This window comes from Ochotona princeps, chromosome 18 (genome assembly GCF_030435755.1).
Source record: "Ochotona princeps isolate mOchPri1 chromosome 18, mOchPri1.hap1, whole genome shotgun sequence".
In the NCBI taxonomy this organism is placed as follows: Eukaryota; Metazoa; Chordata; class Mammalia; order Lagomorpha; family Ochotonidae; genus Ochotona; species Ochotona princeps.
The window spans coordinates 16,330,598-16,347,638 of NC_080849.1; the positions used below are offsets into that span (position 1 = coordinate 16,330,598).

At 40.0% G+C, this 17,041-nt stretch overlaps 1 protein-coding gene across 3 annotated transcripts; it reads right to left on the reverse strand.

The window, feature by feature from the left end:
• Positions 1-1,638: 1,638 nt before the first annotated feature.
• Positions 1,639-16,663, reverse strand: C18H18orf54 (chromosome 18 C18orf54 homolog). Of its 3 annotated transcripts, none has more exons than XM_058676829.1 (7): positions 16,421-16,663; positions 13,199-13,993; positions 12,729-12,879; positions 9,575-9,677; positions 8,224-8,355; positions 6,810-6,880; positions 1,639-1,813 (listed from the first exon to the last, which is right to left on the reverse strand). In XM_058676829.1, exons 1-7 carry the CDS (start codon positions 16,650-16,652, stop codon positions 1,741-1,743), a joined length of 1,557 nt encoding a protein of 518 aa, XP_058532812.1. In that variant the 5' UTR covers positions 16,653-16,663; the 3' UTR covers positions 1,639-1,740. The 3 variants fall into 3 exon arrangements, 2 of the variants coding, with proteins under 2 accessions (XP_058532812.1, XP_058532811.1); XM_058676828.1 differs by having other exon boundaries at positions 16,337-16,663; XR_009247048.1 differs by lacking the exons at positions 1,639-1,813; positions 6,810-6,880 and having other exon boundaries at positions 8,337-8,355; positions 12,725-12,879; positions 16,337-16,663.
• Between the last annotated feature and the right edge of the window lie 378 nt (positions 16,664-17,041).

Consider the following 17,041-nt stretch of genomic DNA (forward strand, 5'->3'; position numbering starts at 1 on the left):
AAACCAATGCTCTTTTAGTAAATACTATCAAAATTTCTTATGGTATCAGTTAGAACACAACACTCTGGAACAGGCTCCGCCATTCAGCACTGGAGATGTTTCCAGCATGGGCAGTGCCGCGTCAGTGCTCAGCCTGACCGCAGGATCACGTCCTGGCGCTGCTCCCCAGGCACCACACGCAGTGAGCAGGGACAGTCAACAGCCGTTGCCTCCCGTCATCCTCCAAGGGTGACTCTTACTCGGCCTGGTGTATGGTTCTCGCACATCTGCTTAGGGACAGTCACTTCAACTCTGCATTGTTGTCACAGGTACTTTAATCCTCAAAATAACGCCTGTTAAGTTGTGCGTGCGATTTGCTGCAACGCAGATCACGTTCATTCAGAAAAACAGAACGTCAGTGGCAAAGAGAGTAAACACAGTTCTTGGCAAGTGCCTGGTAGACAAGCCAGGGCAACACGTGAAAACCTCACTGGGCAAGAATAAAATAAATAAATAAGCAATAAATAGTATTTGTGCTATCATGTTTACTATGTCTGCTTTAAAACAAAGGTACTACTAAATGGTGGTTTAACAATCTGGAAAACAAACTTCTTTGACCCACGGTGTTTGGGAAGTACCACTCAAAAGTAAATCTGCTTATCAAGTGTGTTGCCATTTGGGTAAATTATTAACCTGTTATATGTGTGTGTGTGTGTGTGTACACCAATATTCTTTAATTTCATGAGGCTTTTTATATATGCTACGTTAGTAATGCTTTATCACTTGAGCCTGAAGTTTTTGGTAAAGGAGTAACAGTAATTCGCCCAGGGTTGTGGCAAGCCACCATTTGTGACACCAGTACTGCATGTCAGAGTGCCAACCTGCTGGCTGCTCTGCTTCCCACCGAACCTCCTGCTAATGCGCCGGGCAGAGCCGCAAAGGATGGCCTGTGCACTTGGACCCTAGCCAAAGATGACTGTGGAAAAGTTCAATTCTTACAAAACAATTTCATAACAGCTGCTTGTGGCTTTTCCTTATTTGTTTTCTTTAGTGTCAAGTTTCAAAAACAACCAGCAACTGAAGTCAGTTTTCAATAGTTTAAACTGATCACAAAACTAAAATTGGGAGATAATCTGGGAAATATCTAAATATTAAATTTTCAAATGTCTCCCCCAAAATGTTTCATGAAATGGCAAGTATTACTGAGATTATTTTACACAGATCCAAACCATGAACTCAGCAGGGAGACTCCCCTCTGTGTTACAGTATCATCCAAGGTGAAACCGATGTTTGCAAATACATTCTCCTAAATGTCTATAAAAATAAGTAATAAGACTTCCATATAAATGGGAGATACCACAACTACTGAAGTTCCTTAAAGTGCTTAAAGCCTATAAAAAAATCTATTTCAGAGAACTTAGATCAACACAGTATTTCTTAGTGACCCAGGCCAGATGAAAAGGGTCAGCCTAAGCATATTGTAAGAACAGGCATAAGTCATCGTCAGACAGCAAACGTCTGTTGAACTGGAGTGAAAATTCAGGATACGTCTCTCCAGTTCACACCCCGCATTCTGGCACAAGATGAGGATAGGTCAGAAAACCTATTAGCATTCTCCAAGTTAGTTCTTTAAGATACATAATACCTGAACCAAGCACAGAATCGTATATGGCATATAATCATGTACTCAGCTTAAGTCATAGGAAAAAATACATGTCTGTTCTGGGTCGCTATTTATTATCGGGTGGTTCACTGTCCTCTTCACATTTTCGGTGGCTGTTTCCCACTGGTATCATCCACCAGCTCTCTCAGGCGAGATAAATGGTGCAAGGCCCTTCACAAAAAGTAGAAGAAACATTGTAAAGACACCAGGAAGGACTGAATAGCCAACGCAGGCAGTGAAAAATGACAATGACGTTGTTTGTTAATTTCAAAGACAGTATGAGAAATTAACTTCAAGAATAATAAAAACATCTAATTTTGAGAATTCTCCATTGTACAACTTTGGGATCTGAACAGTCAAAATATTTTTCTAGAGTTCTAAAAATATTTACTTAGGAAACTGTAATTTTTTTACATTCAACTTTTAAAAGTTAATTTGCTAGGAAGCATAACAAGAATAACCATTACTGATGTAACTGTACCTGTAACAATAGTTACTGATGTAACACTGATGGCATGTTCCATGTATTTTCCATGTAATTTTTCTCATAGTTCTATGAAGTAATAACTTCTTTTTATGTGTTGCATATATCACTTCATAAACATAAAATTCATCTTTCAAATTCAAACTTAAAATAGCTTTAAACAACATATTAAAAGAACTCTCGAGCCCAGCGTGGTAGCCTTGAACGAACTGGGATCCCATATGGGTGCCGGTTCTAATCCCTGCTAATCCACTTCCCAGCCAGCTCCCTGCTCGTGGCCTGGAAAAGTCGTAGAGGACATCCCAAAGCTTTGGGACCCTGCCTCTGTGTGGGAGACCTGGAAGAGGCTCTGGACTCCTGGCTTCCAATCTGTTCAGTCCCAACATTTATGGCCACTTGGGGACTGAACCAGTGGAAGATCTTTCTGTGTCTGCTTCTCTCTGTATATCTCACTTTACAATAAATATAAATAAAACTTAAAAAAAAAGAGCTCTCAAGAGGAAAACTTATCTTACTGTATATAGAGGAAACCAATGATTTTGCCATAAAGACTGAATAAAAGCTGTTAAAGATCTGATTTTTCCTAAAATGAAGCAAGGATTTCCTATCAGACCTCACTGAAGAAAACTGTCACCCTCAAACAAGTAAGGACATGCCCTAAATTCCCAAGCTTCCTTTGAAGCAAATCCTACAAGTTTTTCTGTACCAGATCTTTCTGTTTCTTGGGAACCACTCAAGAAAACGCGAATCAATCCTATACATTTTAGAAATAAGGGACACTAGGAAAAAGAGACAACATGAAGGATATTTGTGGTAATCTCCAATGTCAGTACTTTTCATTAGGTAATAGTGATTATAATACATATTGTTTCCAACATGGGAGGAGTAAATGAAATCAATTCAAATAACGTGTTTGGTGCAAAAAACTTGAAATCCGTGCATATGTTTTCATAATCTGCATTTTCCATGAACTTTTGGAAGATACCTTTCCTATTAAAGGCTCAATAGATATTTATAAGACAAAGCACCTTTCCCCCTTCCCCACGCAGCAGACAGGAGGCGGCCAGCAGTGCCCGTTGCTGTGGGAACGGCTATTTCCCTGGACTTCCTGGACACGCTCTAACTCAAAGGTAACGAAGGAAGAAACCGGATTCTTCCAACTGGGTTTGAAATTTTCAGTTACTTTTTGAATTCTTGATTTTCATCGACTAACAGCAACTCAAACCATACAGTAAGAGGCAAAATAACTAAAAACTTTAATACTGTTTCTGTGTCCTATGGTAATGCCAATCTATCTGAAGAATTCTTTTTCTTACAACGAGACAGTTACCAGAAAAAAAAAAAAAAAGAAAATGTGTAACTACACTTTGGACTTTTCAGGTTTGTTATTTATCTGTGATTCGGGGAAAGAAGAGGGCAGGCGGCTAAAGCCCTGCCTTATTAATTATAACTCTCAAAAGTGGGCCTTGGACCTCCTGGACTTAGACTCTATACACCGAATGCAGACGGAGTTTTATTTTTGTCAATCACAATCTGTCAGTTTCCTTCCACGGTGAATACAGACCAATATCTGTAATCCTGCAGCTCACAGAATTCAGATATTTCTAGGTCATTTACAGTCACTGTGAGTAAAACAAAGTATCTTTTTATACTCATTGTTTAACCTAAAAGTTATATGTTACTAAAATTACAGAAATATTTGTAATCTCTAAGGGCATGTGACAGTGACTAGCCAACTATTAGCCAGTCTTCTGCTAACTCATCCTGTGCCAACTAGTTCAATTCCTTAAGCAGCCCAGACACTCATATTTCCCAAGAATCCCTTCTCTAAGTGTTGATCCACACACGAGGAACGAGGTAAGCAAAAAATATCACTTCACAACAGAAAACCTCCAAATTGATGTTTTTACAAAATACATATTTTGTCTCAGCTTCGGATTAGCCCAGCTGAAGAACCTAGATGTTTTCTGCCTTTTGTAATTCCTGCCTTAACGGCTTGGCTGGGGGCTGTGTGAACCCCAGGCTGAGAGTCTACGTGACACCCATGACACCCTGCAGGACACCTGGCAGGTCAGGAAGGCAGACCACTCCTCAGAAAGGAGGTACCAAGTGTTTGATACGATTCACCGCCCTCGAAAAAAAAAAAAAGATTCACCGCCCTATAGCTCATTGATTTGTACTTTTTGAAAGTTGCTTGCTTCAAACCCACCAATAGAAGCCTGCTAAATCATGACTGTATAATTAATAGCCTGAAATGTATAAGAACTGGGGGCACGGGCTCTCGCCTCTCTGGCTTGTGCACTCTCCTTTTTGCTCACCGTGCGGATCCTCGCAGCAGCCTTGGCTGCAGCTGCCCCTCCCATGGCTGGGCTGGGGGCGGTGGCTGGGAGACCTAGGTTAACCTGAAGAAACCACCTTTATGCCTTAGCTCCGACTTCAGACTTGGTGATTTTCTGGGGATTTCAAAATCCGGCACAGCGATGGCTGTTACGGCTACTTGGGGAGTGAACCAGTGAACTGAACATGTCTCCCTGTCTCTCCCTCCCTCTCTATGTAACTTTCAAGTAAAATAGATTCTAAAAAAGACAAATAAATATTGTCACATTAAAAACATTTTATAATTAGCTTCATATGAATGATGGTCTTTGTATTCCTGTGCAGTTTATTCTATTGGCCTAGCAGCAGTCCCAGGAGTGGGAGGAAGCAAGGACGACAGGGCAGGACAGCACTGGTGTGTAGAGGTGTAGCACACCGGGAGAACAGTCCCTCTTCTCTTCTTTTCATCTCTATCTGCCCTGCTAAGACTGCGAGAATCAACCTACTTGGAAAACTAGCTATCTGGCAGTGATCACTATTGCCAGTGTACCTGGAAGGAAGGAAGGAAATTACTCATGATTTTCTTCTCTAAAAAACGAGGGAGGGGAAGCAAGCTAACAGGGAAAACATCCATTACGGGTGCCATTACAACCTGAATTGTCATGTACCTAAAAACGGAAGTGCGGTGGGGGATGCCCCTAGCAGCTGGGACACCACACCTCACATCAGCGGGCCTGGTTCTGTGCCTGGCTCTGGTCCTGACCAGCTTCCTGCTGCTGCAGACCCTGGGAGCCAGCAGGGATGACTGAGTACTGTGCTGCCCCCATGTGGGAGCAGAGACTCAGCTCCCAGCTCCCAGTGTGGCGCTAAGGACTGAACCAGCAGATAGGAACAATCTTCATGCTTCTGCCTCACAAACAAATAATAATAACAATAATAATTTTAAAAACAGAATAGGGGGCCCATCGTGATATCCTTGTGGCTAAAGTCCTTGCTTGGACGTGACGAGATCCCATATGAGAGCCAGTTCGTGTCCCAGCCTTGCTTCCCATACAGCTCTCTGCTTGCAGCCTGGGGAAGCAGTCAAAGACAGCGCAAAGCCTTGGAACCCTGCACCTGCACGGGAGACCCGGAAGAAGCTCCTGGCTCCTGGCTTTGGATCAGCTCAGCTCCAGCCTTTGTGGCTGCTTGGGGAGTGAATTATCGGATGAAAGGTCTTCCTCTCTGTTTCTTCTTCTCCCTATATATCTAAGTTTCCAACAAAAATAAAATCAATCTTTAAAAAGAAAAAACTAGAAATGAGATGACCCAAATGGCTAACTAAGGGCAAGTCAAGATGATTTTGAACATGGAAAGAGGCGCTAACGGGGAAGTAGAAAGCAGGAGAAGCCAAGAAGTCCACTTCTCTCTGTCTGCAGGTGCTATCAGCTATCAGGCTGAGTATTAGAAACGGAAAGAAACAACTTGTACATCAATCCCATCCTCAAAAGCTACAAGAAATTTAATCTTGGGTTAAATTTAACTAAGGATGTGAAAGAGCTCTACAATGAAAATCAGAAAACATTAAGGAAAGAAATAGAAGACACACAAAAAATCCTCTATATTTATGGATTTAAAATCAATATCATTAAAATATCCATCTATGCCAGTGATTTATACAGAATGAGAATGAGAAACAAAAAAAAGTGAAATCCTGTCCTTGACAAGTGAATGGCTGCGGCGCACGAACACCCCGCGCAGTGAGCCCCGCCAGTCCCAAGGAGCCCCCTGGCTCGCGCTAACACACAGAGTACAAACAAGTGCAACGTCCAGGAACGCACCGGGAAGCCCAGGCACCTGCTCACAGCTCTTGGCTCGACTCTACTTCACAACTGCTGACTTTTTTCTAATCACAGGGTTAGCTGGTGATTATAAAGTAAATTCAAAGTTTGTCATTGCAAAACCAAAGAACAAGAAAGAAGAGAGGCTGGGTCCAAGGGGGTGAGGAAGGGGATGGTACGCATCCTGGTGTTCTTAGATCTGTGCACACAAAGTAGGTCGGATCTATTCCCCTTACATACATTTTAACAGTATTTTAAAAAGAAAATGTTCTAAGTTGGATGTGGTGAGAGCTGTATTACAAATACATTCTGAGCGTTTATATTCATTGTATCTTAGATGTCCAAGGGTTCTAATTAGATTCTTAATATATTTTAAACAGGAAATCATAGAGATTTAAGAGAAAACAATATTTTTCTCTTACAGAGTAAATGGTGTACTCCAAGAAGCTTAAATATGACCAGCAGTTATCTAGTCTTGGAATTTTATGATTTCAGTCCAATTAACAGTTATCATGAATTCATACACATATTCTTAAAGAATACTCACTTTTGAAGTGACTTTGTAATGGGAATCATACTTTCTCTCAATTGTAATGTAGAGAAATCATCTTCTGAACTCTAATGTTAAAAACGTAAAAAATGTAATTACAAAATGCTATTTGAAATGTGATTATGAATATTACAAATATTTCTGTGCATCTCTAGAATTCTAGTATGTAATTTTTAAACAAAGCATTAAATAATTTTATTTTTCTAAAAATATACACATACTTACGTTCATCTTCCAATAGTCCTAAAGTATGCTTGTAAAACATAAGAATATTAAAAACTGTATGTTAGCTTGAGGTTACAATTTTACTAAACAACGTTGTATCTTTTTTCAAAGATTTACTTCTTTTTATTTGAAGGTCAGATACTGCAATGAGAAGGAGAGACGGTGAGGTCCTCCATCCACTGGTCCACTCCCTCCAGTGGCTGAAGTTGAGCTGATCCCAAGCAGGGATACTGGGAGGGAGAGTAAATTTAAGAGAGCTATGGTACAACATGGTGACTGACTACAGTAATGAATAATGTATTGTACACTGGGAAATCACTAAGAGCAGACTTCGTGTTTTCATCACAAACAGTAAGTATGTGATATGATAGACAGGTGTGGATACATCAGTTAAGCCTGATTAGCCACTGCACAATATACACATATTTCAAAACCTGCGGCACATCAAAAATGTATATAATTTTTGGTGATTAAAAAATAAGTAAATAAACCAAAGGAAATCAAAAGATGTTAAGTGATTTATAGAAACACTGCACTTGTTAATGAGTGGCAGAATTAGAATGCACAGTCAGACTAGGGAGAATGTAAACTGGACTCAAATGCTCCTTCACAGGATGATTTGAAATGAAAATCCATCCCTCACAGAGTAGCAGTCCAAAGCAGAAACAGATCTTCAAATTCCTGGGAAATGCACAAAATTTAAAAACACAATGATCCTAAAATAAACCTCTGTGTAAGTATGTCCTAAACAGTGAACAAACACACGGGAATAAAATTAAATTCCACGTGACGAATGAATTTAAATGTCGGGAAAAGCTTTTCTTGGTTTGCCCAAATGTAACAAGTTAGACTACACAGATTAATTTTGTAAGACATTAAGCAACAGCTCTTATAGTCTTTTCATACTGTCACTGAAACACACATTGAAATAAAGTGAATTTATAATCATCAAATTAAATACTGATTTCCAAAGTAAAAAAAAAAACTATAGAATCTAATACTATAAATGTGAGTAAATTATTTTCTTAAAAATGAATTACTATACAATTCTATTTGTGGGAGACAGCATGCCTGGTAACACAGATCTATAAGTAATAACGAAAAGATACAGGAAGCAATTTTAACGTAAGAAATAATCTTCATGTAAACTCACAGACCTCAATTCAAAAATCAAGTCTGTGCTTACCTGCTTGAGTCCTTCTTCTGGCTCTGTACTTTTATTCTGATTAAAACTTTCTTGTACTGCTTGAAGATTAAATAACATTTGTTTCAGGGCTTCAACAGGACCATGGTGTCTGCCTCCAGAAAGGGTACAACTCTGAAGTTGCAACAAATAATAGTAGAAGGTTAATCGCTAAAACTTGGGAGAAAAGCGATTTTGCTTTACGTTTCATTAGAAAACCAACATTAATATCCAAACCATACATGTCAGAAAGTACTCTACGATAGCAAATTTGCAGTGGCAGTGTTTTAATCCCCCGGGTTTCGCCGCCTTTGCAATGCCAGCATTCCGTGGCAGACACACTGCTGGTACAAGTCGTACAGAGTCTCTGCAATTGTCCTTGGAAAGGTAAGAGTAAAAGGCCTAAGTGATGAGCCACGCCACCACGTAGGAAACTACAACCGTGTTCCTGACTCCTGGCTTCCGGGTTCAGCCTGGCCCAGCTCCCACTACAACAACCAAAGGAGGAGTAAACCAGCTAACTAGAGATTCATTCTCTCGCTCTCTCCTCCCTCCCCTCCCCCACCATTTTACGCTGATTAAAGAAGAACTGTAATACAGCACTTTTCCACACCCAAAACCCATCTAATGTTCCTTAGGTAACCATCCCAGAAATTAACCCAGACATCTACTAGCAGCAAATACCAAACAAGCTAACACCATTCCCTGGAGAAAGCACAGGCTCTTCAACAATGGGTTTTGGGAAAATTGAATTTCCACGTGCAAAAATTTAAATTGAGACCCCCGCCACACCTCACCTCACACCCTATTCAAAAGTCAACTCACAATGGGTCAAGGGTCAAGGGTCTGAACTTAAGACCTGAAACCATCAAATGAGTAGAGGAAAGCATGGGGAAGATGGTGCAGACATTGGCCCAGGCAAAGACTTCTTGAACCAGACTCCAGAAGCACAGGCAAAAAAGAAACAGACACGGTATTACATCTAGCTGTTTCTAGAGAGTAAAAGAAGCAATTAACAAAGAGCCAACTGATACAATGGGAGGAAACAATTGCAAACTATATACACACTAAAGGATTAACACCCAGAATATATAAGAAGCTCAAGAAACTCCACAACAAACCAAACCACAACAGTATTCAATACCAGGTCTGCTTAATTTGAAATACTATAATAAACTATTCCTAATTCTGGAAGGCATATGGATTTTTGGATATGTGTTAGGGAAAATATGGGTCTTTCTCTGAAAAATATCTAACTTAGAAATTACTACATAAAAATAAATGTCAATAAATATATATGCATAGACACCATAAATAATCTTTTAGCAAGATGAAAAAATTTAACTTCACCCACCTGATCGTCATTATTTAAGAAGTCTTCAAGAACCTGATTAGCACACTTGGCCCTTGAACTTCCAGGAGGACTATCTTCAGAGCTAACAGGGACAGGAGATTTGCTGTGCATGATTTAAATACATACAAGGTATCAATTAAGTTCTCAGCTTCTAAAAAGTAGTATTTACTTTTTAATTTTTCATTTAAATACAAACGGTCACCAAGAAATCATCATCATATACTCTGCTGGCTCTGTCTTCAGACCAGAGAGGGTATACCTAAGAAGCCGTTGAACTTGACTGGACAATAAGATGCTGGACTCTATGTTTGGTATATGCTTGCAATGAGGGAATCTCAACGGAACTTGAGCTGTGGTAATGCAACAAGGTGGAGGAATCTACCATGGTGGGAGGGTTTGGGGAGGGGTGGGGAGAATCCCAGTACCTATGAAACTGTGTCACATAATACAATGTAATTAATGAATAAAAAAAAAAGAAATCATCATCATAGATAATAACAACTGTCATGATGTTGAAAAGCAGTGGCTGGCTGTATTTTCTCCCTAAATGACACCAGAATTCAACGCCAGCCTACCTCCTTTCTGCTTCTGTCAACCATAAAAATAACTACAAAGAAACACAAGCTATCATTCCTCAACCAAACCAGTAAGTCATCAACCAGAGATTAGGCACCAAAATCTCAATTTTTTCCAAAATAAATAGCACTTTTTAAAAATAATAAACAACAAGAAAAAAACATGAATTCCTAGGAGTTTCTACTGGAAGGACAATTTCATGTTCTCTTACTTTAAGGCAATAGGACAGACTTGTACTCCAAAACTGGTATTAACATAGCACAGATAACCTGGGAAAAGGATTAATACTAAAATTAAATTTCTTAGGACAAACCCCAGCCCCACTCACTCATTTAGATGAATTTCAGTGCCTATGTTGTGGTCCCTCCCCTCTGTAAGATTAGTAAGAGGTGTTGCAAAAACTAACTAAATTAATTCTCTGTGCATCTGGTGCAGCTAATAGGTTGTGTTAATTACTTTCCTGCTGCTCAAGGGCATCCCAGGCAGGACTGAGGCTCCCCCAGACTCGAAACTCACTGTCTTGTCGTTATGTATCATTATAAAGTATCTGTAACTCAAGTCCTCACACACTAATTCTTATAACCTTTTTTTAAATATATTTTTATTTTGAATTTTGAATTATGTGGTACAATATTGTATAGGCTGGGATTCCCCCCCAAACTCCCACCCCCGACAGATTTTTCCCATTTCGTTACAATAGTCTAGTCAAAGGAATCATCATTCTATCAGTCTCTTATTTAAGTGCACCCCGACACTGTTGGTACAGACAGTGTCAGACAGTCCAGCATCCCATTGTCTGCATGTCCATCAGTTTCACTGGGAGTCCATCTTTCGTCTGGATGCAGGGATGCATGTTCCATTATACAACCTTTAAATGTCACAATATTAATGTTTTTCTTAAAAAGCAGAACTTCAAAAAATTGAGAGTAACTTAGTGTAAGCTTTCTCGCTTGACATTTCTTTTCCCTCCTTCTTCCCCAGCGTCGTTTTGAACCCCACCCGTGCCATCCAAGGGCACTGACCTGACTTTGCCAGATGAGTGTGGAGCGCACTCACGGACTGCTATTCTACTTCTGCACTACCTGAAACTTTTCAGAATAAAATCTTCTTTAAAAAAGCAGTTATCTGGCTGTGGCTTTGGTCTACCTTTCAGAGTACTACAGTTAGTACATATTAATTTTGTTTCAACTTAATGACAGGTTGATAATCTGTCAATCTCAAACTGCGGTCTATTCATTCTTTCAGCAATACAGCATTAGTTTGATCTATAAACACATCCATCACAGTGTAAATTCTCTCTTCCAAATATGAACTACTGTAGACAAGATACTGAGTCATTTTGATAGTATTAATTATACAAGTTATATCATCTCATTACAACACACATTAAATGCGTTCAGAAATTTTACACTTGATTTAAACATTTCTGCTATAACTTTGACATATAATATCTGACATAATTTAAACATTCCTGACATATTACGGGCTCACTGATTTTGGTTCCAATTAAAATAGTGCAGTTATAATAATTTACACAGGCCAGCTGACAGAAAAATGAAACACTCAGAAATAAAAATAAGAGTTAAAAACTGAGTTCAAACCCGTTTTTTAAAAAAGATAATGTGAAATAACATGAGAAATAAAGCTAAAGGAGAAAACACAACATTCTTTTGTAATAGATTCAAATCTAGTCAGAAATTATTTCAAGAAATTTATATTCATGTTCTAATCAATTGAGTCTATGTTATAACCCCAAAGTGGCTATCATTTCCCATGCTCCGTGTCTCTGAAGTTACAGAGGCAGCTTGCAGAAGGTCTCACACATCCAGAAAGTGGCATACAGGATGCAAACAGAAATTACAGTCAGTGTGCACAAGCAGGAGGAGGTGTTAAACTTGGTAATTAATCAAGAAAGAATACAAAAATTAAAAAATTATTAAGACAATTACCAGAGTCTAAAGCACGAGTTTGGAATTATTAATACACCCAACAATAAAGCTTTCTCGTGTAAGCTCCCCGTTATAACTCCACACACACACACACAGTGAGCCACGTCAGTGAACACTTTTTAAATGAATCTGAGCAACTGTCACAGTAAAGCTAAGCACACAAATGAGAAGAACCTCAGAAACTACAGATATTTAACAACAGATCACTTAAGAAAACACACCATCATTTAACGAAAACACCAGCTAAACAAGAAGGTAAAATGTAAATGAGAAGTGATAGATAAATCTAATATATGGCAGGAACACAAGGGTGGGGCTTACAGGAAAATGTTCACAATAAATTCACAGCACTATTCCATCTGCAGAAAAGTAATTTTTGTTGTAATCCTTCTATTAAGATATCAGTATTCACATTGAAACCAAATGAACCCATAAGAAAGACAGAAGCTACAGCCAGCACCTAGGATTATGAAACATTACCCCATCTTGTGGTGAAAAAGGAGAACTACACCTTTGAAGCCAAGCCTGAAAGCTATGTTCTTAGGAACTGCCATGTTACTATCATTGCTAAGTCATTTAACATATAGGTCTATTGATCACATAAAGTTCTCCCACTGTGACTTACTTACAAAGGAACAGGAACATTTTCCCACGATCGCTCTGCTTCAAGTTTATCTAACGAGCAAGGACTGTCATCCTTCTGCACAGACCTTGGTAAGTCTTCAGCACTCTGCTCTAGATTGCTCTTGGCCTTCAGGATAAGCAATTCAATTTTGTCACCTAATTTTAAAAGACTATATTACTCCTTAAGAAAAAAATTAGGGGCAAAGCATAACAAAATCTGGAATCTACATAATTGAAATTATATAATCTGGAATATGCATATTTTAATAACAGCAAACTTTTTAAAAAATGTGCCATTTCAAGAAAACAAGACACTTTAAGTACAAAATGATATTACATAAATGAAGATTATAAGCATTCTAAAAAGATAGCATTACATCAAGAGTAAAACATAAACATCCGTAGCTACAAGTCAAGTAGTCTTCCTTTGGTTTAAAAATAACTTTTTTTAAAAAAACTAAGAACGAAGTATTACCACTGAATGGCTTTTTTCCTTGTCCTTGGAGCAGTGGATTTTCACATTGACAGTGGCTATGTTCAAGATCACATTTGTACTTATTATCTAGTCCTTTATCAACATTCAAGGAATTGGAAAAGTTTGAGGGTTCCAGAGCATATCCAAAACAATCCAATTTATTCGTTAGCCGAGAAGTTCTTTGTGCCTGATAACTGTGTCTAGGGGAACACTGATCTTCCTTAAATGCTTTACAAGCCTGCTGACCGTTCGCGTCAGGTAGCAAATCTTGACTGTGGAGCCAGACTGGATATTTGGAATCAGGTATGCTAGTGATTCCTGAGACATTCAGGTCGGATTTCCGGCTTGTGAGCCACCTTGGATAATTGTTCTCAGCGCTGTGTTCTGAACTGTCCTTGAAAGATGACTTCTTGGGAAAAAAGGAAGATGATTCAGAAATGCATTTATTGGTTCTATTCACAAGTTTTGGGTTTTTTAGCCTCCCACACTGCTTTCCACTTCTGCATGTGTACACAACAGGAGTGACTAATTTGTCTTTGTCCATGGGAGTGGCAGGGTCCCGGAAATCTGAATTCTGTTCCACGCTCAGTGAACCCAATCTTCCGAAGCTTTTCTTGTTTTTCTTGCTCGCTCGATGCCCTGGTCGGATGTAAGTGAGATCCAGTGATCCATCCGCTGGAAGTTTCAACAGATCATCAGTTGTTAGGCTAATAGAGTCTGTGTCTTTAAAAGTCTCTCTTCTATTGGGTAGGTTTAAGGAGTTGGACTGCTTTATGCGATCAAGATTTTCAAAAGCTGAAAAAATACAGCACAGTTCTGTTTAACTTTGTCACACAAAACTCCTGCATGACATTCGACACTAAAGAGTTAAGGACAATCCCCTTCTCTATTTTTGCTTCATCCTCACTAAAGCACTGATTAAAATAAAAAGGCACAGGTTAACAAAACACAGTATGTTTCTCGTCTGTTTTCTCTCCGGTCACCTGGATTTTCCCGTATTCTATAATTGACTATTTCTTTAACTTTTCATTTAGATATATCTGATACATTAATACAATCACATTGACGCTGTGTATTAATTTATTTGAATAGCAGAGTTAGAGAGGGTGGGGATGCCAGCTGATGGGCCACTTGCCGATTTGTTCACCCAGATGAGCATGAAGGCCAGGGTTGGACCAGTATCACTCAGTATTGGGTTCAGCACAGAAATAATATGCTATTAAATAATTGGGATAATAACCTGCTTTGCTACCTAATCTTGCAATGGCATTGCATATACAGAGACTAGCTGCTCTAACTCGCTTTTAGAATATACTGCCCATATCACTTAGAGTTGGAATAAAAACATTTACCTAGACCCATTCTTGAAGTGCTCGGTGAGGTGTCAGGACAGACATTTGGCAGAGCGGCTAGGATACTGTTTCTCAGCAGCGAACCTGCTTTCAAGTCCTACCTCGGCTCCCAACCCCAGCCGGCTAGGAGGCACGTGATGGCTGTAGGACTCGGGCCCTAAACTCTACATGGAAGTCTAGAATGAGTTCCTCTCTCCTGGCTTCAGCCTGGCCCGACCCTGCACACTGGAGGTATTTGGGGAGTGAATGAGCAGATAGGACAGTGAGCCAGGGGGTAGGAAATTTTTCTCTTTCAGATAAAATAAAATTTTCAAAGCACATCACTTAAAAACTCATGTTCTTATAATAATATTTCAAATAGCTTATATGCATTCTACGAACTTCTCAGGGAAGATTTTCTCAAAGACAATATGTTGTAAACAGTACTGTTTGACACAGATCAAAAAGGCCAGCATATGGGCCCGGCGGCATGGCCTAGCGGCTAAAGTCCTCGCCTTGAAAGCCCCGGGATCCCATATGGTCGCCGGTTCTAATCCCGGCAGCTCCACTTCCCATCCAGCTCCCTGCTTGTGGCCTGGGAAAGCAGTTGAGGACAGCACAAGGCTTTGGGACCCTGCACCCGCGTGGGGGACCTGGAAGAGGTTCCAGGTTCCCGGCATCGGATTGGCGCGCACCAGCCCGTAACAGGTCACTTGGGGAGTGAAACATAGGATGGAAGATCTTCTCTGTCTCTCCTCCTCTCTGTATATCTGACTTTGTAATAAAAATAAATAAATCTTTAAAATAAAAAAGGCCAGCATAGTTCTATGCCATCGGTTGGAATTGAGCAAATATAAATGCAAAAGTTAGGGCTTGTTTAAAGTCGTTTAGTTAGTTAACGAAAGCCATAATGAACGTGTTCATGCTCTTTTCATTATGCCACAAATGAATTGACAGTTTAGCATAAGCTTCTTCAGGCTGAAGAGTGTCTGTGTTGTGGCACACCATGCTAAGTAACTGACAGCATCCGATAACTATCAGTTCAAGGCCCTGCTGCTCCACTGCCAGCCCGACTCCCTAACACACCTGGAAAGCAGATGGCGGAGACCTCAAGGGGGTCCCGGCCTCTCAGCTGCAGCCTGGCCCAACCCTGGCCTTCAGGAAATTGGGGTGAGTTAATCAGTAAATGTCCCATCATCTGTCATCCCCACCCTCTCTCTCTAACTCTGCCATTCAAATAAATTAACTAACTTTAAAGAGAAAAAGTTCAGGGCCCGGCGGCTTCGCCTAGCAGCTAAAGTCCTCGCCTTGAACACCCCGGGATCCCATATGGGCGCCGGTTCTAATCCCGGCAGCTCCACTTCCCATCCAGCTCCCTGCTTGTGGCCTGGGAAAGCAGTCGAGGACGGCCCAATGCATTGGGACCCTGCACCCGTGTGGGAGACCCGGAAGAGGTTCCTGGTTCCTGGCATCGGATTGGAGCAGTACCGGCCCGTTGCGGGTCACTTGGGGAGTGAAACATCGGACGGAAGATCTTCCTCTCTGTCTCTCCTCCTCTCTGTATATCCAGCTTTCCAATATTAATAAAATCTTAAAAAAAAAAAAAGAGAGAGAAAAGGTTCAAAGAAGATACAGACGAAAATCTGCATGAACTAGGCAATTGTATCATTGTACAAAAATTGCTACATTTCAATGTTACATTATTTAAGTTATTTGTACTCCAAAATACACCAAGTTTTATAACACTATACCACATCTCTCAAAGGTTTTAAATCACTGGAAAAAGCAAAATGGAATAAACGCATACCATTGTGTGATTTATAACCGTGGCTGGAGAACTGGCGTGCCCGAGTAGACCCTTCGTCGACGCTCACTCGCCCAGGGCTTGCACCTGCGCCTGGATACATCCGACTTAGGTCATAATCCTCAATATAGGCCTGGAGAGCCTCAGAGGCAGAACTGTACAGCTTGTTCTTGAAGTGAAACGAGCCGGCAGAGTTGGAGGAATTACTCCCACTCAGGTTACAGCTTGCCAGCAGAGCAGAGACTGAAGATCCCGGAGAACACGTCCTGTGTTTCGTGTTGGGTTTGGCCATGGCTTCCTCAAAATGGGTTATTTCCATTCACTTCCCTTAAGAACTGCAAAATCAAAATAAAAGGTGAGGATACCATCTCAAGGGAATAATAGTCTCCAGAGAAAATAACAAGCACGGAAACTTCTAAAATTTTAAGAAACAAAATCTGTTCTCTATAAGTAACACTGCCTATTAGGCATTGCAGGTGTTCTTGTTATTTCTTCCATCAATAATTTAGAAAACATTTATTGAGCACCTGCTATGTACCTAGAAATATAAATATAAAACTTGTTTTGAGAATATATAAAGTACCAAAGAAAAACATTCACTTCTTCTTTTTAAAATTTACTTATCTTTATTGGAAAGGCAGATTTACACAGAGAAGGAGAAACAGAAACAGCATCAACTGGTTCACTCCCCAAGTGGCCACAGTGGCC